We start from the raw sequence: 24,045 nt of genomic DNA on the forward strand, positions 1-24,045 counted from the left end.
ATTTGATCTATCGTTAATACAACAAAAATTTGATTACAGCAGCTTTAACTTACCACTGACTGACTAATCATAAAAGACAAGCAGGCTGGAGGTGGACATGGGGTAGTGGGATTTATGAGGCCGTTGAGGAGGGGAGGGGTGGGCTGTGTACCTCTCTGCTGGATTAAGGTTGAGTATGTTTTCCAAGCCCTTGGGGGTTGGATGTTTCTTTTCCTACATTCCATCGCAGAGCTTGCTCCCAACCATATCATGAGTCATTACTGAGTGTAACATTCACTCAATATCAGCCGCTGAATCAGTGAAGCTCAACAAAAATGCAGACACAAACAGTAACGGGGTCCATCACTACTACTGCGGCTTTTTTTCTTCAAAAAAATGCAGGTTTACAATAGGTTGCAATGCCTTCTTTACCCCCCTCCTCTCGTTTTTAGCTGCATGGAACATATATAGTGCAAAAAAGGTGCAATGTTCAGAGTAGGTTTGGCTGATTTTACCCTGAAAAGCCTGTCAAACGGAGGTAAACTTCAGTCAAACTCTCAGCGCGGCGATAGCCGAACTAGAAAGTTATGGAAAACAATTTGTTATTCGAGCTAAAAAAAAAAATCAATGTTTCATCAGAGACTTTATATTAACTCACAGACTCATGAAACAAACATCTGAATCCAACCTCTCTCTCGAACAAACAGTATTTTAACTTGGCATCAACAACAAAGTCTGCCTTTATATTTCCAATATGAAATCCTCTAGTCTCCTCTGTATTTACAGCTGTTACTTGTTCCAAAATCCCTGCTGAAGAAAAGTGACTCAAAAGGCAGAAAAGAGACGATGAGACTCGCTGACAGTTGTGAACAATTAGTTTTAAGATGCAGCTGTTCCCTGGGAAAAGTTACCAAACATGTTGCAATTTATCTGCTGCATCAAGTCCATAAATTCTGTACTGAACATGGTAAAAAAAAAGGGGTCTGTCAGTCATTCAAAAAGTCAAAAGAGATGGCTGCCCAGTCTGCAGTGCTGTCTTGAGTATTATCTACAGCTGTTGCTGTAAGGCTGTTACTGTTGACTCGCCTGATGACTAATAACTACAATAAGATGGCTAGATGCTTTAAAGCCCGCCCACTCCATTTCCATGTCCTCTGGGTAAGATACTAAAACTTAAATGACAGCAAAGAGTTTTTTGAATCTCTAGAACATTTATGACAAATGATTAACGATTTCCCCCAAATTCAAGTTTGAAATCATGTTTGTTCATTTCAAACTACTTGAAAAGTTTGAGGGATCCTCCCTCCTTCCAACATTTGGAGACACGAGAGCTAAAACTGAGTATTTCATCCAGAGGGTGATAAACAGCAATGTACCCAACAAATAAAAAAATCAAGTGTTTTTTATTTTTTATTTTAACATGATAGCATATAAACCTATTATAGTAAATCCCAAGAATATTAGTTTTACCATATTGTCAAATGAACAGAAAAACAAGAAAAACAACTTACAACCTCATGTTCATGTGGTACTGATCTTATTCATGCTTTCTTTACATTTTCAAGCGAATTTGAGGGGAACTTCTGAAATGTCGCAATGTAGAAGCGGACACAGCTGATCGTCCATGTGATCAGTCATCTGAGCGAGCAGTTCACTTTGGCACATGCCTAGCTTATCTGTGAAAGGTGACTCATCTTTCTCCTAAGTGTATTACCTCTTTCTCAAAAAAGGGAACGTCGCATCATGTGAACATAAACGCCTTTTTTTCTAAATGAAGGATTTCATTTCTCAAACTTTGCTTTCTTTTTTTTTTTTAATCAACTTTCATCCAATGTGTTACTTAAAAAAAAACCCTGACAGGAACCCAGCTTTTAAGCAAAGTCTTACAGTACTGCAGGTTCAGTTATATATGCATCCAAGCATGCGGTCATTTCTGTGTGTGCCGAGTGCGAGAAGATATATGGCTAAAATACGAGATCCAGGTATTATGAATGGTAATTCTTTTTTTCACCCTTTGTGGTTTAGGGCTAAACGATTTAATTCTAATGTCAGTTCTGCCTCCTTCACAAACTCCTGAACTGTTTGTTTCTTGCAGTTGTCCACTGAATCATGCATGTTGCCAATTTAAAGTTGATTGGAGACCACATGTGTGCAAGTTGAATTTTAAAATCAATTCATGCTCAGTACCTTTAAAAAGGCAGGAAGTATCTTAAGACCAAGCCCATATTTACTAAATCATATCCTTTTTGTACGTGGTTGCAAATCAAAGTGCACACAATGGGAGTGTCCACTTTTGCAAAAGACATCTTAAAACTGTGCTGACCTAATGACACGGGCACAATATGTTCATTTCAATAATGACCACAGTCGTCCACCAGGAGCAGAGCTAATTAGTTAAATCAACTCCTCTATGAGTTGTAAGACAAATTTGTTATTGTATCTCAGGCTACGTGCCCACGACAACGCTCTGAAGCATAAACGCAGATGTCCGTTTTTTTCCTCCACAATTTATCTGCGTTCTCACGAGCGTCTTGGGGGTGGATATCTGTCTATCCATGGGAACAGGGAAAACATATAAAACTCATAAAACTCGCAGTTTGCCGATGTAGTATGCACGCCCCGGACGTAGGTGGCAGACCTTTGGTATTGTTATATGAGTTATATTGTTATATATTAATAAATATGAGAAATGCATGTTTTGTGGCTACTTCCTCCGCGTCAGTTGGAAGAAAATGGCGAAGCGCGGCGGCAACAACAGTACGCCTTCAAACTTTGTTTGGACAGATGATGAGGTCCAGTTGCTCCTGAACACGACACTGAACTACAAAGCCAGGAAGGCAGGGGATAATGTGGATTGGGAGAGTGTCCAAAATAAATATAGTGAGATATGGGAGTCGTTCATGGAGAACTACCCACTTAACGTGTGCAAAAAACGCACTTCTGCGTTTTGAACTGTTCCTATGGCGACGAGAGGTTGGATCGTTTTCAAGATCTCCACTCTGGAGGGCGTTTGCGTTTTCTCCGTTTTGAACTCCTAAAAACGCCGTCGCCGTGTGCAAGATAGGCACATCTGTCGAAATGTTCTGCGTTTATCTGTCGTTACCGTTGTCGTGGGCACGTAGCCTCAATGGTTTAGGATCAGACAGCATGTGATGAGGAGCCTTTAAGTCTTTAAAATGCTTCGGACCTTTCCCAGCTGAATTTGATTGGTCCAGGGCATTTTATGGCAACCACAGTGGGCAAAATCAGCCCCTGACAATCAAAGCAAGAATAATATTCTTGAGGCAACACACCTTGATAGCCTCCTTCTAATCCAATGATCCAATATTTTTCCAATAAAAATAATCTTTTTTCATAGACTCGGGTGTCAACACTCCAGCTGAGTAAAACTTTTAGCCCCCAAAAATTGCTTCTTCTATGCCCCATAGATTGCTGCTGCATAATTTCCATAGCTCCTAACCTTTCATGTATTATACCGGCTGCCATGTAAACATAACCAGCACTCTTAGTTTGTGCATGTCTAACTTTAAAAGTACTACAGGAGTGGTTCATATGCGTGCCCCGTGGGCGCTCTGCGTAAGAAGCGTAAACTGTGCTTTGGGAGCGTTTCGGAGGTAAAATGTCAAAAGAGAATGCAGAGCTGAAACTGCGATTCTGCAGTCATCGTGAAGGCGAAGAGTCCGGGGAGAACACATCAGATAAAGAGAGCAACATTTCTTTGGACAGTGTGGAGCAGAATCTGGAGACCGCCCGGACATTCCAAGAACAAAAAAAGCTCAGCAAAAATATTCAGTCCTTTTTGCTATTGTTGTCTAATTCAGACAGAAGCACCTGTGCCTCTTCAGCGCAGCAACAACCACAAACAACAATGTCAGGCCCAAAAATCAAGACATCTTTTTCAACTGTGAATAATGGTATAAATGGTAGTGAATAGCGATGAGCAAAGCTTAGTAAATAAGTCGCAGTGATTCATTTAAATATTCTCTATCCCATATTTTGCGCTCCCTGTGTGTCAGGGCCAGTCATACAGGTCACTGTGTTCAGGCCTTCTAGGAAGCTAAATTACCACTGTGCCTCATTAGTAAACCGACAGTAATGTTTTAATTCCAAAAACAGCTTTGCTGCAGGCGCCAAGCACTCGTAGATCCAGGACTAAGTGTACAGACTAATTGTACATCTTAGGACATTTTAATAAGTGAGAACACACTTTATCTACACTCACTCTTTGTACTGATAACTAGTTAGCTGAAATAATATTGAAAAATCATAAGAAATGGAAAATGAGCAAGCACGAGAGAAAAGAAACTAACTCCTTGGCAGACGCAATAAGCTGAGCTGGATGATTTTATAGAAGAAATTAATTCTGCTTAAAGTGACTGTCAGTACCTCAATGTTACAGCATCTTTGAATACGTCATTGATACTGATGTGTAGATTCTAAGATGCAGTTACAATGACCTAAATTATGGGCAGTGTTGTTTCCTTTAAAAGTAACTATGAGAGGATAAAGGGTCATCCTGAAAAAAAATGTTCAGATCATCTCATTTTGGGGAGGACCTGTCCTCTGAAATAAGTAGAATCCCTTCCTAACTTGAATATATTAGAGGATTATTGTCACATAAATTGAGATGTAAAATGTTTAACATAAATGTTTCTGCAAGAATCAAATGTTTAGAGACAATAAAACAGAGTGGGGCATAATGAATGATGAGTCAATAATGCAGCTATTAGTAGGAATCCGATTCTGTGTCATCAGGGCTTCTACTTCCTTATGTCCCGTCTCTGGGGCCCCCCTGTGGCCTTACAAGTCACTTCTACTCTTTTTCCTGCATTGCCATCAACGTGTGAGCACTGACTTACTATAAACAAGCACACAGATTGGAAACAACTAAACTTACATTTTCATCCCTTTATCCCAGAGGCAGCTGCTCCATATCAAACCCACGGCTTCGTCCTTTCTTTTACACCTCAGCATTTTAGAGGAGTTTAGCTTCTTATCTGGACGGCCTGTCAAGTGTGTTATTGGTGGAAAACAGAATACTTCTGCCTGAAGTGGATAAAAGGATACGAGGGAGGACAAACTACCTCTCCATTCAGCACGATGTAAATAAGAGGCTTTTCCATTCTCTTTATGGCTTATTGATTTTTTGTTCGATGGCTGACTGCAGAGAGAGGCAGAGGGAAGGAGAGATGGACAGTGGAGCAGAGGGGAGTACAGCAGCATCTTTCTGAAGACATAGATGGCATATATTAATAGCATGGCTCAGGGAGAAAAAAATCTTATCACCAAGTGAGGAGAAACAATTGCTTGCCTTCATAGAAGATATAAAAGAAGTGCGTCTCAATGATAGCGAGGTATGAAAAGTACCTTAAAGCCATTTCTATATGGTAATCTATGCTTTTTGTTACACAGCACCATATACCTTCCTGTCAGATTTGTACGTTGTAAGAATAATATTGTCATCTTACAATGAAGGAATAAGAAAGACGAGTTTTCCAGAGTCTTCGCTGATGTGTCTTTGGTTGATCACTGAAATAAAAAGGCTACTTTTGTCTAAAACAAACTTAACATCAGTTCCAGAAAACAGAAAAGTGAGTAAAGTACTAGCACATAGTGGTAGAAAGGGAATATACGCATTCCGGTTTATATCTGTTTGACCTTTAGCAAAACCAGATTAGACGTGAACATCAGCACACAAACATATGAGAGCAGGCATTCATTAAAAAAAAAAACCAAGCAGAGACTCGTATTCACACCATAAGGACCTGTTAGATCTTGTTCTTAGCGTCGAGTAAACAGCTTGAGGAGCAAAAGGAGCCTCTTACTGAGTCATGTATTACAGAGAAGGAAAACTAAGTTATCTGCTTTTGGTCCTTTAAAAAAAAATGGATATACGATCAACATTAGTTCCTGGATATAGAAAATAAATACTTTTCCTCAAGCAGAAATCAAGCGTTCCTGTATGCCGATCTGATGCAAAGATTACTCATGTGATAGGTTTCATGTTTGTGTTTGAAAGCCAACAAATTTTATTCATAGTGAAAAACATGCACTTACTGACAAACATGTGAAGTATATGACACACTTGAACATATTTCTAACCAAGACTATTTACACTGCAAGCTTAAATGTGAAAAATCTTGTGGAATAGTTGCTTTCTTTGCACTTACTCTTCCTTTCCCTCTGTTTGACTGAGCATTGACCGGGTGGTTCCGCAGTGCAAATAAGAAAAACTGTTCTTCTACTATTTAACCAACATTTAGTTTTATCAAAACAGAACAGACACTTTCTTAAACGTTACAAATGAATCCACCCCGAGTGAAATATGCTGCTGAGGAATCTGCTCCCTGAATGATATGAGCCTTAATGTGGTCAAGCATCAGCTCCTTTGGCAATTATTCTGGGGGGTTTTCAACCTGAAGTAAGTAATGGGTTACTTTGATATCTCCCTGTGCACCATCACTGCCATACAGTACCCAAATTTATGCGCACAACGGCCATTTCACTTGTGACCTTTCACATGTGAAAATGCCATTTGTCTAAGTGCTTGCAGGGGGATTGTGAATAATCTGCCTGTCTGTGTCTGCATCTGCATGTGTGCATGTTTTTGTGACACATGCTTGCCAAGAAAGTAGATTTTCATTAGAGGTTTTTATGGCTTGAGTCTCTAAATCAAGCTGACAGCTTTCAAGTGACTGATTATCAGCCCCATATTTTTGCATACTTCCACTGGTGGATATCATTTTACACAAGATCACAAATATATCAGTTGTTTGAATGACCTCAGAAGATGCAAATCTGACTGAAATGACCTATGTGGTGCACACTGGGGGTGAAAAACGCTGCGGTCTAAAACACTGAGAGATGCGCGAATCATATAGGTTTATCAAAAGAATGAGCAAATCAGTAATTAATTCTGTATCACCACTTAATAGAACCTATCAAATTAAAGTCAAAGATCTGTTAAATCTCTTAATCTTGGGGCGGTCGGTGGTGTAGTGGGTTAAGCAGCCGCCCCATGTACAGAGGCTACAGTCCTCGCTGCAGCTGGCCCCGGTTCGACTCCCGCACCAAGTGGCCCTGTGCTGCGTGTCTTTCCCCTCTCTCTGCCCTCTGCTTCCTGTCTCTCTCCAACTGTCCTCTCATTAAAGGCATAAACCCCCCCCCCCCCAAAAAAAAAAAACTTTAAATCTCTTAATCTTTATAAGCTACGTCTGCACAGGCACGATAGATTAGGCCAGCGAGGCATGCAAAGATCTTCACAGACACCGGATTTCTCTCACCTTTCATCCCTGCCCTCCTCCATTGCCTGGGCAGCAAACCTGGCCAAATGATTGGATGAGAGCTGACATACAATATACATTTGTAGAATGTATGTGCAATGTCACAGAACTGCAAGATTGGACTGCTTCAGAACTTGGAAAAAAACCTGATTAATATTGGAGCACATTTGCTGGTCAGATGCGTTCGAGATGTATTGGGGGTTTTTTCAGCTAAGTCTGGGGTGTTTGGTGTGAACTTGAACAGGACAACAACAATGAATGAATAGTCATTACAGTCAGGGTGGGAGAGTGATGAAATGGAGTTGCACGAGTGCAAAAGGTGCAGGGGGAGATGACATTTAGTGATGGCAACATGCCTGCCTTTTAACATACTTAAATACTACTCCAAAGCACACCGCCCAGAAAGTTGTTAAACAAGAAAACTGTGAAAACTACGACCTAGCCAAGTATGCCGTCTGATTTGAATCCAGCAGAATACCAGTGGGTTTTTTCTAAGAAAGCGACACGTCTCCCCACAGAAAATAACCAATAAAAATGTTGCCCGTGAAGAAAAATTAGATCTCAAAAGAATTTTGTGCAACAGAGAATGCTCGAGTCTGACAGCAAAAACATGCCAGGTCTTGAAAAACTAAAGGTATGAGTCTTAGAAATGAAATGTGTGCTGACTTTTGTTCGATGACCATCCTACTGTGGAGCCTGTAGTTTTAACAGAGGACACCTAAACTGTTTCAATTTTAGATGAGACCAAATATCTTAATGCGATTATTGACAGGCGATAAATCTTTGAATCCGCTGACACTTGAGTGATACTGGGTTTACTATATGAATATGTATGTTTAAGACTTGGGACAGACCCATGTAGTTTAAAGGGCTGACAATGGCTTACAGTGTTAGGGTAACGAGTCTGAAGTACAAGGGTATAGGATGACGTCCATACTATGACGTCCATACTCCCAAAATACTAAATTTGCAACATAATCGCTTTTTATTCCTTTGGGGACTAACTATTTTAATCTAATGTTAAATTCATGATAAACGTGACCTTGGATTTTCTGTTACCGATAACAATGCACAATAAGAGAGGAATAAGCAGCAGAAGCAGACAGAAGCACAGACACACGTGTAGAAAGATATAGAGTGTGAAGGTACATTACGCCAGGTTGTATGTTGGAATGGAAGTGAAGATCCCTATCCTGTTATCTGCACCTGACACCATTATTGCCTGGTTAGCTTCAGTTTAGATTGGCTAAAACATTTGTGAAAATGGGGAAAAAAATGAAATAAAGAGACAAAAATGGACGTCAATGAGAGCAATATTGCTTCCAAGAAACAAGTTAAAGGGATAGTTCGGGATATTTGACATGGATCTGTATGGCATCACCATAACCAGTGTCGTGCATTCAAACTGACTTACCCCCGACAGTGTCCTGTGAGCCGAGTTTTTGTCCAGTGTTGGTCAAGGCGAAAGTAGTCCGGCTTGTTTGTAGGGTCAAGAAATTAGCGCGTTTTTCTTCCCAAAACAGTACGTGTGCTAAAGAGTGATTTATTTCATCACAAAAACCGAAGCCGGCAAAAGTCACTCCTCGTTATCACTTGGGCCCTATACTGTCTCTCATTGTGTATCAGTGCGCACGTCATTCTGACCGCGAGCTGTGCGCACGAGTTCACTTTGTTTACTGCTCGGGAAGATGTCTGACAACGAGAGCGACGAGGAACATATTGACTTCCGTTCAGAGCCAAGGGGGTATCTTTATGAACCCGTTTATACTGAGGAGGAAGTTCGCCAAATGGACTTAGATCGGGCAGAAAGAGAGAGGGTGGACAGAGAAGTGATGGAAACAGAAGCTGGAGCCACTGCTGGAGCTGCGATACCCAGGGTGGCCGACAAATCCTGGTGCACTTGTTTGAAGTGCGAAGTAATGCAGACAGAGGTGGAATGTTACTGCTGCCACGAGTGGGATTTAGTTATGCCCCAGATACAAAACCTTTCCATAGATGAGGATGTTGGCGGCCGCGGGACAGCTGCTGCCTGCATCACAAATAACGGGGACTTCCCTGCACTCCTGAATGCAGGCGTCTTGAGAACTTTTTTCCATGTTCCCAAGATCAACTGGAAGAGGCGTCCCAGACCAGCTGGACCCGATGGCCAGTTGTCTGCAGAGTAAGTGTTGAGCACTGCCAAAGAACAGAAAGACTCGTGCGCACAGCTCGCGGTCAGAATGACGTGCGCACTGATACACAATGAGACAGTATAGGGCCCAAGTGATAACGAGGAGTGACTTTTGCCGGCTTCGGTTTTTGTGATGAAATAAATCACTCTTTAGCACACGTACTGTTTTGGGAAGAAAAACGCGCTAATTTCTTGACCCCAGCAAACAAGCCGGACTACTTTCGCCTTGACCAACACTGGACAAGAACTCGGCTCACAGGACACTGTCGGGGGTAAGTCAGTTTGAATGCACGACACTGGTTATGGTGATGCCATACAGATTCATGTCAAATATCCCGAACTATCCCTTTAAACAATATAATAATATACATTTTGCATTCATTTTGTAATGTTTGTGTGTAAGTGGAAACATGGAATGAAATACGATTTTAGAACCTACTTTTACAGTATATCCATGAAAACAGGATCAGGCTCCCTATACACAAAATACACTATTTGTGCTAGCAGGATTCACACACAATAAACACATAAACAAACCCAGTTACCCAAAAATTCAATGCGGCATGGTGACAACTTTACACATTTTGAAAGTTTTAACTGTAAAAAAAAGTCTGGGTATGTATGCAGGTCTTAAAGTCTGAGCAACAGACAGAGAGCAGCACACAAACTGCAGTGATAAACCTCAGCATCCATGTCACATGACAACAGGAAGCCCGTCACTGGTGCACATAGATGCAAGTGGGCAGCAGAGCATACACATGTGCCCGGCCACACAAACACACAGGGCTTCAGTCAGCAGCTGATATCTGCTGAACCAACATCATGGCCTTGGCCCGGACAAACACAAGTCAGAGATAAGCATCTGAATCATAATGGACACAAAAAGAGAAGACGCACATTTGAAAATGAAGCTTAAAAAAGGTGGGTGGCGTGAAAAGAAAGGATCGGTAACGGGGGCTGTAATGATTTATGTAAAGGACTGCAGGACTGAATGTATAAAGAACAAGGGAGGAGGGAGCATTCATGTGAAATATCAGGACATGCTTTAAGGGTTTGGTCCCAAGAAAAAAAATTGAAAAAGATACACATTCACTGCAGTATGCTATGGCTGAAGTATCACAGGAGTAATGGCCTCCACGCTTTATGGCTTCCTTTTATGGCAATAATCTGAATTCACAGTCCATTCTCTTGAGCTAGAAATAGCATTGACTTGAGGTTAATTGTAATAAATTCCAGTAGTTCCAGACCACTGTTGACAGCACAAGTTGTGGGAGACAAGCAGCTAGGTCTAAATGCTCTGCAGGATTAATCTATTCTCATCCTGCAACATGTGGCATATATCTACTCAATCTTCTTCTGACTTTGTCAGGAAATATAGGATCTATGTAAGAATTTACAAGTTAAATGTTTCACAACCTCACTTGACAAGAGTCACTCACATTCTCCAGGACTCTGCTAAGCCTCGCTGGGGCTCTACGCAAGTCTAAAGTGCAAGGACACAACAGTGGGACTTTGTTTTCCAGAACGAATGTGTTCTTTCATCGTGAAAGGACACATCACCAGAGCCCTGGCACACACATGTTTTCGATCGGCCTTCGTTTTCAGAGCTTAGGTCGGGGTCAGGCGGGGCAAAACTCCTCGTCTGGCTCCCGCTCTGACCCTTTGCCTTTGTGGATGGTTTGTGTGCACACATGTTTTGGTGTGGGTGTCCAGTCGAAACTGAGCTGGGCCCCCCTTGGGTATGTTTCCTGTGCCGACACTCAACCGGTCTCGCGACCCATACCTCCTGCTTCCCCAAGCTGCTGATGAAAGAACTTGAGAGGCCTCATCAATCTTGGGCCAAAGCCTCTTTAATGAAATGATGAACTCAGTCTGAGACATTGAGACACTCTAGGTGCCAAAAATCCTGATTAAAAAGAGATTTTGAAGGACAGGAAGGCACGGAAGAGAAATGTATAGATGGAAAGAGAGGAGGCGGGGGACAAAATCATCCTCTCTTGAGGTAGAACTGGTTCTTATATCTGCTGGCCCACTGCTCCAAGTGGGAGGGGGAGAGGGCTTTGGCCGAAAAAACTCTGGAGTCTGATCCTCATTAAAAAGCATAAAAAACATCAAAGGCTAACCCAAACCTCTATCAGTGAAGAGCACCCGCAATCCCCTTGATATTAAAACTGGGCTCCATTTAGTGTTCCGAGGCAGGCGCAGGGGCTCGGGTGACTCAGGGGCTGAGAGACTAAAAGATCCTGTGGAAAGTTTGAGCAAACTTAGCTCACCTCAGCGACTTATTGCGGTTAAAAAAGCTTTCCTATGGTAAAAAAAAAAAAGGGGGGGGGGCAATGGTAACAAGCAGCTGTGAGTCTGCTGTAAAAAAAAAAAAATTAAATGAAAGACACAAGTCTCCCAGCTGCCTTAAATTAGAGGCGTGTTTATTCCTTACTTGTGGAGTTGTAAAACTACTTTAAATTCACGACATGCTTTATGTAATTTGGTTTATTCAGCAACTATTAAGTCATATACGTGAGGGCCACTGGTAAACTTTGTAACTTTCCACTAATGTTTATACTTTTACATTTGGTCTGTATCAAGTCCAGTTCTTTAAGTGCCACATAATCCTTTAAGCTCTTCCTGGACAGATAGCCATTTCTACGCAGTATCCGGGATATAAACGTCGAACTACAGGGCCTGACATGCATTTCCGTCATGATTAGCTCCGTTTTGATCATTTTTTATTACACACAAAACACTCATTTCTGTGGAAGCATGTTAATCCTCCAGTTAAGGCATTTTTGCATTTTCTGGAGGACGTTTGGACAATTCAGTCCAGGCTTTCTGGACAGTTGCTGATCACACATGCACTTCATATTCTCCTCACACTCACTGCTGGAAACACTCCACAGTGAAATCCCTCGAGATCAAAGGATAAATACTTTAGGTGAATACATTTGCAAAGCTTGTAATACACAAATCGATTTCAGATTTTTAGAGGAAGCGTAAACAATAAGAAACATAAAATAACTATTGAACAATGTCTTTTTTTACGAGAAATATCAACTAATATGGCCACCTTTCTTTTGAATATGACCATGAACATTTTTTTTAACCGTTTTTTTAATCTGTTCATTACCAACTTTTGCTGCAACAGCAACAGCCTCCCCCACCCATTCCCCTCCAGACCATGTAATAACACCATTCATTAACATCAAAAACGCGTAGCAGTGTCACAATTAAGTAGTTCAGTTTGTGAGATGGCGACATCATTTGCTACCTATTGTTTTGTAAGGGGCTCGTGTGACATGGTGGCAAATCCCAATCTTTTGACTTTCAGTTTCTAACCCTAACCGTGCTTTTTTTTAAGACTCAAACAAAAAACAATCATGAGTAACAGCAAACAGACTCGAATCGGTTGCCTGACAGTCAGCAGATTAATTCTTCCAGCCATCTGCTTGTACCTCCTTATGACTGAGAAATGGTACACATACATTTTGTGACATTTTCATTGAATGCAAATGGTATGCATATCGCAATTTTTGAAGGCAAACTTATGAGGAACCTTGAAAAAAAGATCCTTTTTACAGCTTGTACCCCTTTACTGTGAAACTGTGGCATTTTGAACCAACGTAGCTGCTCTAAAGTAGGACTGCACTGGCCTTCCAAACATTGTTCACAGAGGGGTTCTGTCCTCGCTCGTGGAAAATATCATATTTGAAATGGGACCAGTGTTGCTATTACCAATCTTGATGTGAGAATGGGTTGCAGCAAACAGCTGCTGAGCACAACCAAAAACATGAAAGTCAATGCCTGTAAAACCAAATAACTGCCTTTCCTGTCCTTCATATCAGAATCTATCTATTTGTTATAGGCTTATCTATATCATCATTCACCAATTCCAATGTGCTGTTCAAATGTTAAATGTTATTTTACTTGCACATCACTGCTCTTATACTTTTTCATCCTCTCTATTTTTTTTTCCGATATTTTTGCTCAAGATAATGGTTGTAAGTTTCCTTTGTGTATACGCCATTTAGTTTGCCTGTTGTGTTATTGAATTATATTGTATTATACTTTGCATTATCCTGTTTCCAACTGTTGACATTGCCAGATGACGGTTTGTGTGTACCCGCTTAAAAACCTGTTGACCCATCTCCAGGGGGTTATCCAGATATATATATATAATACATTTCAAACAATTGGAAAGGAGGAAAAACAACATTGCATGAACAAGGATAAAACAAAAACCTGCAAAACATGACTATCAGCGCCATTTAGTTTCATGTGTAGGAGAAGAGAAGTACACATTCGGCCTCCGGTGGTCCAAAACCGGCAGCTGGGCTTACTCAGATCACAACAACGCAGTGTGACTGAAAGGGCAGTTCCTATCACTGACACAGAAGGGACTTAAAAATACAAATAACTTGGGTTTTATCTGACAGAGCAGGGGAACAAAGCCAAGAAAAGCCCTCTAAATCCCCGAAGTGTTCATTCAATAATCCTCAGATATGAACGATGCTCATATGTGCACACAAATGAACACATGCCCTTCTTCAACAAACACACGCATTCCTGTGTGTCATTATCTAAAGTTAAAAAAGCAACTATGCAGTGGTTACAAGCCACATGGGGGCTTAATGAAACACAATTCCCCAATGGTGTGTGGATATATAAATGGCACTTTAAATACAGGACGGAGGCTCGTGCTTTAAAGTCGACGTGACAGGAAATTCAACGTTAAAGAGTGTTTATGTCCCGTTCAACCAACGCTGATGGAGAATTTGCGATTCATTCCACAAAAACAGTATTTATGCACAAGCAAATGGCCCTCTGTTTGGAACAAACTAATTTCCTACTTAATTCCAACATAAAAGAGTTTCTGTTCCTGTTCGACAGATTGCTCCCAAGCATTTCTGGAAAATGAAAAGAAAAGAAAATGATTCGAGAAATATTTTAACACAGATTATTAGGGTGCAGTGTTTGGAGGTAGGATCTCCAAAATATCACTTAGGTTGATCAACACCAAGTGCTTGATTCAGAGAGGCAGAGAGTGAAGGCCCTCCCTAACCTTGCCAAAAGGTCTGATGATTGCTGCCCTCCCCCTTTAGACTCCCAGCCACAGCTTTTAAATCTCTTACACAACTGCTGGCCTCTGCAGTGGCTCCTGACAGCCAAGTCCACATCATCACAGCGTTCAGCTTCACGGAGAGACCGCACATCATATTCGATCGTCTCACAAGCCAGAGCACCTCTGCGAGCTCTGATTTGGCTGAAAATAAAGGTGTCTTAAGCAACAAGGAGGCTGAGGAATCAGATGATGATAAGACAAAGTCATCACAGAAATCTTTCATATACAATAAACACTGTGGAGAAATTTCAAATGAATAAGTGCTTTATGCCTTCGCCAAAACAAGAAGCTTGACCATGACTAAGAAAAAGGCTGGATTTAAATGTAGTAAGTGGTTCAATATAAAAGAAAAGAATCTTAATTAAAGGAATACTTTGTCTTCAGATTAGAGTCGGGATCAAAGGATCAGCAGCCATTTGCTGATGCCAGCAGCCCACTTATTGGCATGCTGGTATTTCATAGACCTTCCAGGGAGTAAAGTGGATTAGCCCAACTTGACCTGAAAATTCACAGGAGTAAAAGGAAGCCGACGAGTTTGCTGTAGACTATATTCATTTCCTCATTCTCACATATTATGAAATGTTGCTGATGAAGATTTTTTTTCTTTTTTTTTTCACGGGAAGTTTGCTGATAAAGCAGTGGGTCCCTGCTCTTTCTCCCACTCATTATTCTCACAAAAATAGAAGTCGCGAGGAGCTGAAAGGGATAACTGCTGTATGACTGCAGCTGAGGGTGTTTTTCATCAGTTCCGGAGACAAAAGTAACTGCTCGAATGTGTTATAGGGTCACTACTGAGCTTCTCAGCACTTTCTGAATGTACGCTTTCCTCCCACAGTCCCTCACTGTGACTGTGACCGCACCCAATGAGTGGCGTCCCATCCACTTACTCACACACCCACTAGTATCCTTGCTTTAAACCTCCCATTTATCACACTGACAGGAGCGGCCTGCGGTTATTGACTGGGAGGGGTCTCTTTTCCCATCCACAAGCAAAGTTATCAAAATTAAATACAGAAGCAAAATCTTTGGAATGTTAAATGAGTGCTGTCAGATGGCTCGTTTTTTTGGAGAATATATTAAGTGGGTTTAATTACATGCAATCTGAAAAAGTTTATCAAATACAAGATGTGTCTGAAAAAATGAGTTTAAGCATGTGTATTCATGTTTGTGGTTTCTCTTATACCTCCATCAGCTATGTTGAAATACACGTCCTAATCTGCACTGACAATGCAAAGCTGCCACTGTATATTGTTGGGACAGGTTCTTTTGGAATACCTACAGGCCTTTAAATTTCTATTTTTTAATGTAATCATTGGCTTTTTCCATCCAGTGATCACAATATACTTTCAAAAAAACTATTGTGGTGATAACACAGACAATGTACAACTTTAAGGAGTGATTTAACATTTTGAAAGGCCTTTGGTTTCACAGCGATGGCTCTCTTCATGCCTGGCAAGAACACCATGGTAACCTGCTCTGAAGCAGTATTTGCCCACAGTTCCCGATTGAATCCTCTGTAAGATGTGCCATTCTTTCACTGGCCGTTTTCCAGATCACATCCCAGACAAAAAAAATCAGTCTGAAATAACATTTTAAATGTTGTCAGGCAGAAATGTTGGATCTCTGCAGATGCCTCACATTGTAACTGAATTTGAAAGCGACATGGCTTTTTTACTGTCATGGTTTCCATATTTCTCACAGATGTGCATTCATGCATTCGCTCTTCCAATCAATAAAGTGTGAGTTGATCAGTGCATTTGGTGCAGAGTGTCAAATGATGTATGAAATGCTCCTTTTTTTAATGCGAGCACTATTTAGCCTGAGGAGAAAAATCGAGTTTAACCAAGAAGGATCGTAGTCATCATCGTCGAACCTGTTATCTGTGATTAAAATTTAAGGTTTTATCATAAACAAAGAGGGCCTGTGTTGAAATTTCTTTCCCTTTTCACATGGTGGCTGCACAACTGTATATTGTCGCAAAAAAGATATCTTCGTTAAGCCATTGCTATTTGGCTTTATGATGACTGTCGAGGTGGCACAGCATCATATCAAAGTGGGCTTTCAAATAGTAAGCCGGCCTCAGAATTAGCTAAGTGGCAGCAGCATCGTGGTTCAGCTCTGTGGCTACCTTTGCTGGCAGGTTAGATCTGCATCACCTTTGTTCCCCCTATTCTGCTTTCATACCTTACAAACAGGAAGTAATGGCCCATTCATCCTGCCACCAACGAGCAGGACCAGTCTGAAGTCAAGCTAATCAGCCTCTAACAATAATTTTGTGTAATAGACATCATACCAATTTGCAAAGAAACATTAGGCAAAGAAAAAAATTGAAAACGGGAAATGCATCGACATCTCAGGAAATGCACATATCAAACACCAATACAAAATGTCAGAAATGTGTCTTTTGTGTTGAGCATACTTTGCATTTTCTCAAACGTTAACTTTGTGTTCCTGTGTTTTCTGTATCTTGTGAAACGTGTTCCTAATTTTGTGATACTGTGCATCTTTTCTTTTGCTGTGTAAAACGTGCTTTCGGATTTGTGAAATTTAGTTTTTTTTTTTGTGGCACTGCTTTTGGTTTAGTCTCCTTCTGTTTCTGTTTTTGTTCTGCGCACTTTTCCTCTCGGGTTGGAGTTTTAAAAACGCTGAAAACAACGAGGAGGAGCGCACACAGTTGTCCTCTTGTGAAAGCGTGTATCCGTGTCCAGACTGACCTCTGTGGCAGTGACCTAGAACTTTTGATTGATTTGTGGAGTCATTAAAATCACAGTTGGGGCATGGCATGTGGAGATAAGGCAGGTTCATTTATCAGGTATCAACACACGCCAAAAGCAAATGCAGACATGAATGAGCATCAGTGAGCAACCTAACTCACATAAACACCATTTCATTTTCTCCCCCTCAAAACTATTTGATATTTTCCTTTGAACATGACCTCACTCAACATCAAAGGAAAGGCGGATTTGACTTCTCACACATCTGTGCCTGAATCATTTTTGCGTCCGTGCTGCGTGTTGCTGCAGGTATCACGCATCATTAGTGGTTGTGGAGAGCATGCAGAAAATGTTATTACACCTTATGTCCCCAACACTGAGGCAGACTGTCCCTAATCACCAATGAACAAGCCCATGCATTTCAAAAGCCCTTCTCGAGGTGGGTGAATGATAACTGTGTGGAGAGCTGCGGCATCCTTTGGGTGTACATTTCCCTCTGTTACTTATCAGGCCTTAGATCCTTCAAGTTGACTCTCAACAACACAGAAGTGTTTATTTACGTTTCCCCTGCGTCCCGAGGCAACAAAAGAGAAGTTGTGAGTCCACGTGTAAGTCGTCTGCTTGGAAGCAGGTGAACTTCGTCATCCTTCACATCTCAGCGGTGAAATTTTACACTCGTACGCTGCCGAGGCTCGGCTGCCTCATCGTGAGAGCTGCAGATACTTCATCATGTCGTATTCAGGAAGGAGCTCATGAGTGCATCATTTAGAAAAATAGAACGAAACAGAGGGAAAACATCTGCTCCCTCTTCTTAAAGCAGCGGCATCCTGCTGCTGGAGACACTGTCAGGGGAGGACGGATAATTCATCAGGCATGCAAAGCTTCGTGATGCACAGAAACTCAGGGAGAGGGTGACTCAACCAGCCATAATTTCAAGCCACAAGGTCTACTGTACATTGATTTCTACTCCGTCGTGCACCGCTGTGATTTTTTCATCTTTTTTTTTTTGTCTCTTTAAGATATCCCCTCTTCTAGTTCATTTTTTCTTTCTTTCCAAGCGTGACCTTTATGCTTGCTCTCATTACTCACACTCGATGATGGAACAAAATGTCAGAAAGTCAGAAAGTTGCATTCAGTATTTCTTTAGTTTAAGTCTTTTTTGTTTCACGATGAATAAGCCTCTTGGCTGAAAAGCGGAGTGTTTTCTTTCTTGAGACTGTAACATTCGAGCTGAATATGGTAAACAGCATCATAGGAACTCGATGGAAAGATCAGTAAAATATGGAGGAAATGAGCGAGTCCTGGTGATCAGATAGAATTATAACCTATGTGATGTGCTTTCATTATATTGGGCCTTTTTGAAATGCCAATAAAGCTTTATATTTCTGTTTGTGGTGTCATAAATGGCTTTTTTATCTCAGTGAACTGCCAAAATATATAACATTCAATAAAACTTCTCTGCAACTTAACCTGTTTTGAACGCACACTATGATTTATAAGTATGTCGGGATTCACACAAGAAATAAAAACCAAAGTAGATGTCAGATTCACGTTCCTGCCGTTTATCAGAGAGAAAGACAGTTACAGAAGGAAAAACAACAGCTTCTTACTGTCGAGCAGCTGAGGCCACAGTTCCACTCTCAAATCTTTGCTTTGCACACAAAGCGAACTTAAGAGTCCTTCAGGAACATGATTTTAAACCACTGTGAAAACAGCTGCTTAGCATCCCAGGGGCTTGGCTTTTTCCAGAAGGATCATCTCAAGTGGCCATCAAACGCCATCAGCCTGCCGCACTTTGGCATTTCACACCTTACCCAAGTCTGCAGCACCTCACCAAGATAACATTGATAATAGTGACTGAACTATCTATAGAAAGTATTTTAGAGGAAATTAAAGCCGGGCTTCACCTTAATGTCAATTTGATTTGTTTGCACAGTGAATTAGAAGCTGCAGAGGCGGCCACCCCCACCTCTTGGTTTGACACTGGCACAGATGCCAGCATCTGCATTCCGTAGCTGGTAAATAAGCACAATCTGTGTTTACGATTCCAACACAGCATTCACCATATTCCCCAAGCTACAGGCACCAAGGGTATGATACCATGCTGCTCTTTATTGTCCTGCAAATTGTGACAAAGAAGCAGTGATAAGTGAGTAAAACCAAACAGTTCGACAACAGCAAAGCAATGAACAATCCACAGCGAGTGTTGATGAGCAGATGCAGCGTTGCATGTTCTCCCTGTTGTTATGGCTGAACTTTGTTGTTTGTTTTCACCTTATTTTTGTAGTGCCGTGAACGTATCATTCATTTTTAAAATTCTCACTAAATTGAAAGAAATTTGTACAGTATATTATGTTAGAGCGTATTCTGAGGTGATGGAAGAAAGATCAGCCAGGGTGTTGCACACGTCCACGTGCAGCATGTTCACCATGCTGTTCGCATGTGTCATCACTTCACTTGATGGTCTCTAGCATGTGAAGACCGAGCAAATTTGGATGCTAAAGAGCTCCACTCTCTCTTCCGAGGAATTGTTACCAGACTGCTGGAAACAGACCTCCAATCAAGACTGCTTATCTTCGTCTGCAAGCTGTTGACATAACGTGTAAATATTGTTAGAAACCTGAGATGGACACCATGGCTCAGACTGCAGCTGTCCAGGATGCAATGAAAGACAAATCACTGTTTTACTCACTGAACGACAAGCTCTATGGTCAGTCCCTCACAAGGCAGAGAGGAGTCGTAACATCGCAAACCAAGATCAAATCCCATCATTAATACACAAATGCCTGTGATGCTATCAGTGCCGACCTCATACCATCAGCAAAGCTGAGGGCATCTGCAACTAGTTCCTGAGTATCAGTGGTGAGAATCAGCTGTGCTGGCTCTTTACTTGGAAAGTGTGACTCAAACTCTCACTTTTGTGACCATGGTGAACGGTTTAATAACAGCTGAGGTAGGAATAGAAGTGGGAAAGCGGTGAAGAACACTCAGAGAAACAGTAACAACAAACCAACAGTTCAGCAGGTGATCCAGATCAGTCAAATGCAAACAGACGCCTGTTGAACATGAGATGTATTATGGCATCTCCCCAGCATGGTACCACTGGACATACTGGACTTTCTTTACCTCATTTCTATTATTGATCAGGCCCTCAACCTTTTTTTATATATATATAACCTCTGAATCGCACATCAATGTTAGGTGGTTAACACAGTGAAATGTGCTGCGCTGAATGTCATTACAGAATAGTTAGCGCTTGGTTTTGTATTATCTTTTCAATGTTATTCATTTTGTTATTTTCTGAGTCATGGTAACAAAGGGTCAATCAGGTTGTGGATAGCATGCCCTCAAGGAAGTCTGGTTTCAACTAATCCACATAGTGATGCCAACTGAAACTTTTGCAAGAAACAGAACACAAGATATCTGCTAAAGTTTCAGTCTCCTGTTTGCAGAGACTCGTCGAATGAGTCAATAATCATGCTTCGTGTTTTATGTGTTTTATGCAGGCTATGAGCCTTTTCAAAATACGCTCTGATGCAGCAAACATTGTACCGTCAAGTCCGATCACATGAACAACCAGATTTTTCTGCTCTAAAGAAGAAGCATGGAAAATAATCCTAATCTGTGTTATTGGAGAAAATTCCCGAAGAGCTCCCTACATGTTTTCTTATATTTGACCAAGCTAACTAGCTCCATTTTTGGCTTCTTACTTGAGTTTTTGCTTCAAGACACGGTGATGATTTAGTATCATCTAGACAGGTATAACAAACACAACTCGATCATACATGCCTTCTCTCTTACTCTGACTCCTTATTTGCTGCAGTTGGCACGAACAATAGCCTCATCGGCTTAACAAAAAGAAAACCTTACAGATTTAAAATACAACCCAGAGGAATAGGACCCAGTGCCGCAGATTGTTAGCGCGAGACATAGCGTCCACAACAGAAACACTGCAGTAACAACAGTGTATCCTCAGTAATGTCGAAGCATTTGATAGATTTCTGTTTTTTTTAATGTGGAAAAATGGGAAGCAAAAAAAAAAAAAACGAAAAAGCTCTCTTGGTGCCGGTGATGTGAGCTGACAAACTCACATTTGATGTAGTGTTTCCTCTGTGTGGCAAAAAGGTCATTAAAAACTATAGCAGCTTGAAAAATGGTAGGAGTGATGGATAAGCTCCTGCTCCGGAGCCACGCAGGTACTATTCTATATTTGATGTTGCTAATACAATGATTAAGTAAGCAGCAAAGCTTGGCAATGTATGCTGGAGAGCGAGGCCAGCTGGGCGCTGACTTAAGGATGCTTGTGAGGTTGCTCATGTGACTGTATGTTGAATGAGCACGTGCATCAGTAAGACAGAATGAGAGGAGACTGAAACTTGACCCTGCAGTCACCTGCTTCTGATCAGCAGGACAAGCAGATTGGCAGAGTCAGAATGGGCAGTTTGCTGCCGAAGCTGCTGCTGTGCCGTTCCACACATCAGCCCTACATGCCCTGCATACAGTCCGAGTTTAACCTGCGCACAACATCAGCACTTCTCCCTATGCAGTCTGCACACACGTCACTGACATACTGTGCCAAAATGTTTTTTTTTTAATCAAAAATTAAATGAAAAAAACTGTGGAGAAATTGCCAGAACCTCAATCATGCATCTCAACAGCTAAGCTCACACTCTGTCATAGAAGCAGTGTGAGGTACAAGATGCGCCTCTGGAGGGCTTTGCAGCAAACTGGCAATTTTCCATTGCGTCCTTGTTCACGTGCTATGTCACTCAACCAGTCACCATGGAGATGGGCACTGTTTCTCTGTGCTCTCATGCTCCGGTAGATACACTGCAGCACACAGCAGCAGAGGGTGACATTGTCGCCCTTGATATGTGATCATCGCCGCATCTTTATACCCAACCTCTGATCCTGTGCAGCCAGTAATGTGTGGGACTCCATTCGTGCAGTCTCTAAATGCACCTCAAGGGGAGTTTCACTTGAGTCAGAGCATGAGAAACTGTTACACTAATGGAGGGGGCCTGGAGAGAAAAAAGTTAGCAGTAGCACGTAAAGGGCAAATGCCACTTCAGATAAGTGTATTATGTGGGGAGCAAATGGTATCACACCACTGATGCCAAAGCAGAGAGGATCACAGGTGAGAGGGAGGGGGTGGGGGTGAGGGAGGGGGTGGGGGTGGGGGGTCAAGACACCAGTCAAGCGTGTTGTATGGAGCGTTATGCCAGTAATAATCACTGAATTTAACACAAAAAATAACAGTTGCTATTCAATAAAGTCAACATCATAGGTTGCATTCTTCATTGCAAGTATTTCTGGTAAGCTGAGGAATGTTTAGGTAGCATGAATTGTATATGAGAGCAAGAAAAGGTTGCCAAGTTGTTCAAACTGGCAGTAGAGTTGAGGTTCAGTTAAATCCCTGACGGGTAATAGGAACTTTAGAAAGTTTTGTTTTAATCTTGGAAATGGATTAGTTATCCCCTTAAGTCTGAAGATAGGGTGGAATGAAGGTGAGAGAGAATTTTTTTTTTTCCTTACTGGGTAATTTTGGACTTCCTTTGTGGTCACTCGGAGGAAGGTCCGCGAACTGCACCCGGTGTCCCGACATGTCCGATGCCTCCTCCGCAGGTCAAAGCCTCCCCTCTGCCGCTTTCCTCACGGTTCTTACAAAGTATCCGGTAACTTCCGAGAGCGAGGCGAGGCAGAGGTGAGACGAGGAGAGCGCGTCGCCGTCCGTTTGGCTCGAGGGAAACCTTCACACAGGAGGAGGTAGCCTCGGTCAGGCGGACTTGCCCTGCGCGCTGACTGCTGTGCTGCAGTGAGGGAGCCCGCTCAGTCCATTCTCACCTGCCCTGTTCTCCGTAGCCTGTCAGTGTGTGAACGGTGCGAGGCACACAGAAGCAGGGGAGGGGGCCCCATTCCTCCTCCCGCTTTAAAAAAAAAAAAAAAAAAGAATTAAAAAAAGTTTTCTCCCTCTTGCCTCTGACTGCAGCGTTACGTCATCTCTGTAAAGCTTTCAGGGAAAAAGATAAATAATAACACATAAGCGAGTTTAATGAGGAAGCTGCGCTAATACACGCGTGGAAACATCGTGTTGTGTACAGTACCTCAGGTTTATGTGGACAACTCCCCGAGGCTGAATCAAAGTGTTTCATAAAGTTGGGGGTGAAATGGCTCGTTTAATCATTTCGTTTACACATTTTACACCACGCTGCTGATCCTGAAGCTTTTCATTTCTTTCTTTATTCATTCATTTATTTTCTCAGCGCTTAACTGTACCTCAATGTATTGCGTTCAGTCCCAGGTTATAATCAGTCTGAGAGAAAAAAATAAAAAATAAATAAATACAAATTCCTTCAACTGTGTAGTAACTTCGTGGAAACATGTGAGGGCCTACAGTGCCACCTGGTGGAAGGAAAGCGCAAGAATTTGGCCTATCTGGGAGGACTGGCGCATTAAAGCTTCAAAATAATGTGGAGAATGTGATGGGCATTAGCATGGGATGTTTTTTATTTTCCTTTGGCTGTAGGCTGTCAAGTTAGAGGTCTGAGAGTCCTCAATCCTACAAACTGAAGGCATCGTTAATTGAAGGCATTCTGATTCATCTTCTGCCCCAATTTATGGTGAAATAGTATTTGGAAAAAAAATCCAGAAAGCACTGCAGTAGCTTTCAGGTATTTTCTGTTCCTTTGCCAGGTTTGTTCTCCTGTAGTTTAGGTAGTGAATAAGGAACCAGCGCTAAAGTAAATACATGTTCATTACAGAGTCTCCTTGGCAAATTCTTTT

The 24,045-nt window shown here is 41.7% G+C and overlaps 1 protein-coding gene across 1 annotated transcript in view; it reads right to left on the reverse strand.

The window, feature by feature from the left end:
- The window catches only part of kiaa1217 (KIAA1217 ortholog), a 120,402-nt gene extending 97,321 nt beyond the window's left edge, over positions 1-23,081 (reverse strand). Inside the window, exon 1 of the mRNA XM_075452114.1 lies at positions 22,798-23,081. Coding sequence (XP_075308229.1) covers positions 22,798-22,867 — 70 coding nt within the window. The 5' untranslated portion in view covers positions 22,868-23,081. The remainder of the gene's footprint in view (positions 1-22,797) is intronic.
- Positions 23,082-24,045: the final 964 nt, after the last annotated feature.

Source organism: Odontesthes bonariensis, chromosome 20 (genome assembly GCF_027942865.1).
Source record: "Odontesthes bonariensis isolate fOdoBon6 chromosome 20, fOdoBon6.hap1, whole genome shotgun sequence".
Taxonomy (NCBI): domain Eukaryota; kingdom Metazoa; phylum Chordata; class Actinopteri; order Atheriniformes; family Atherinopsidae; genus Odontesthes; species Odontesthes bonariensis.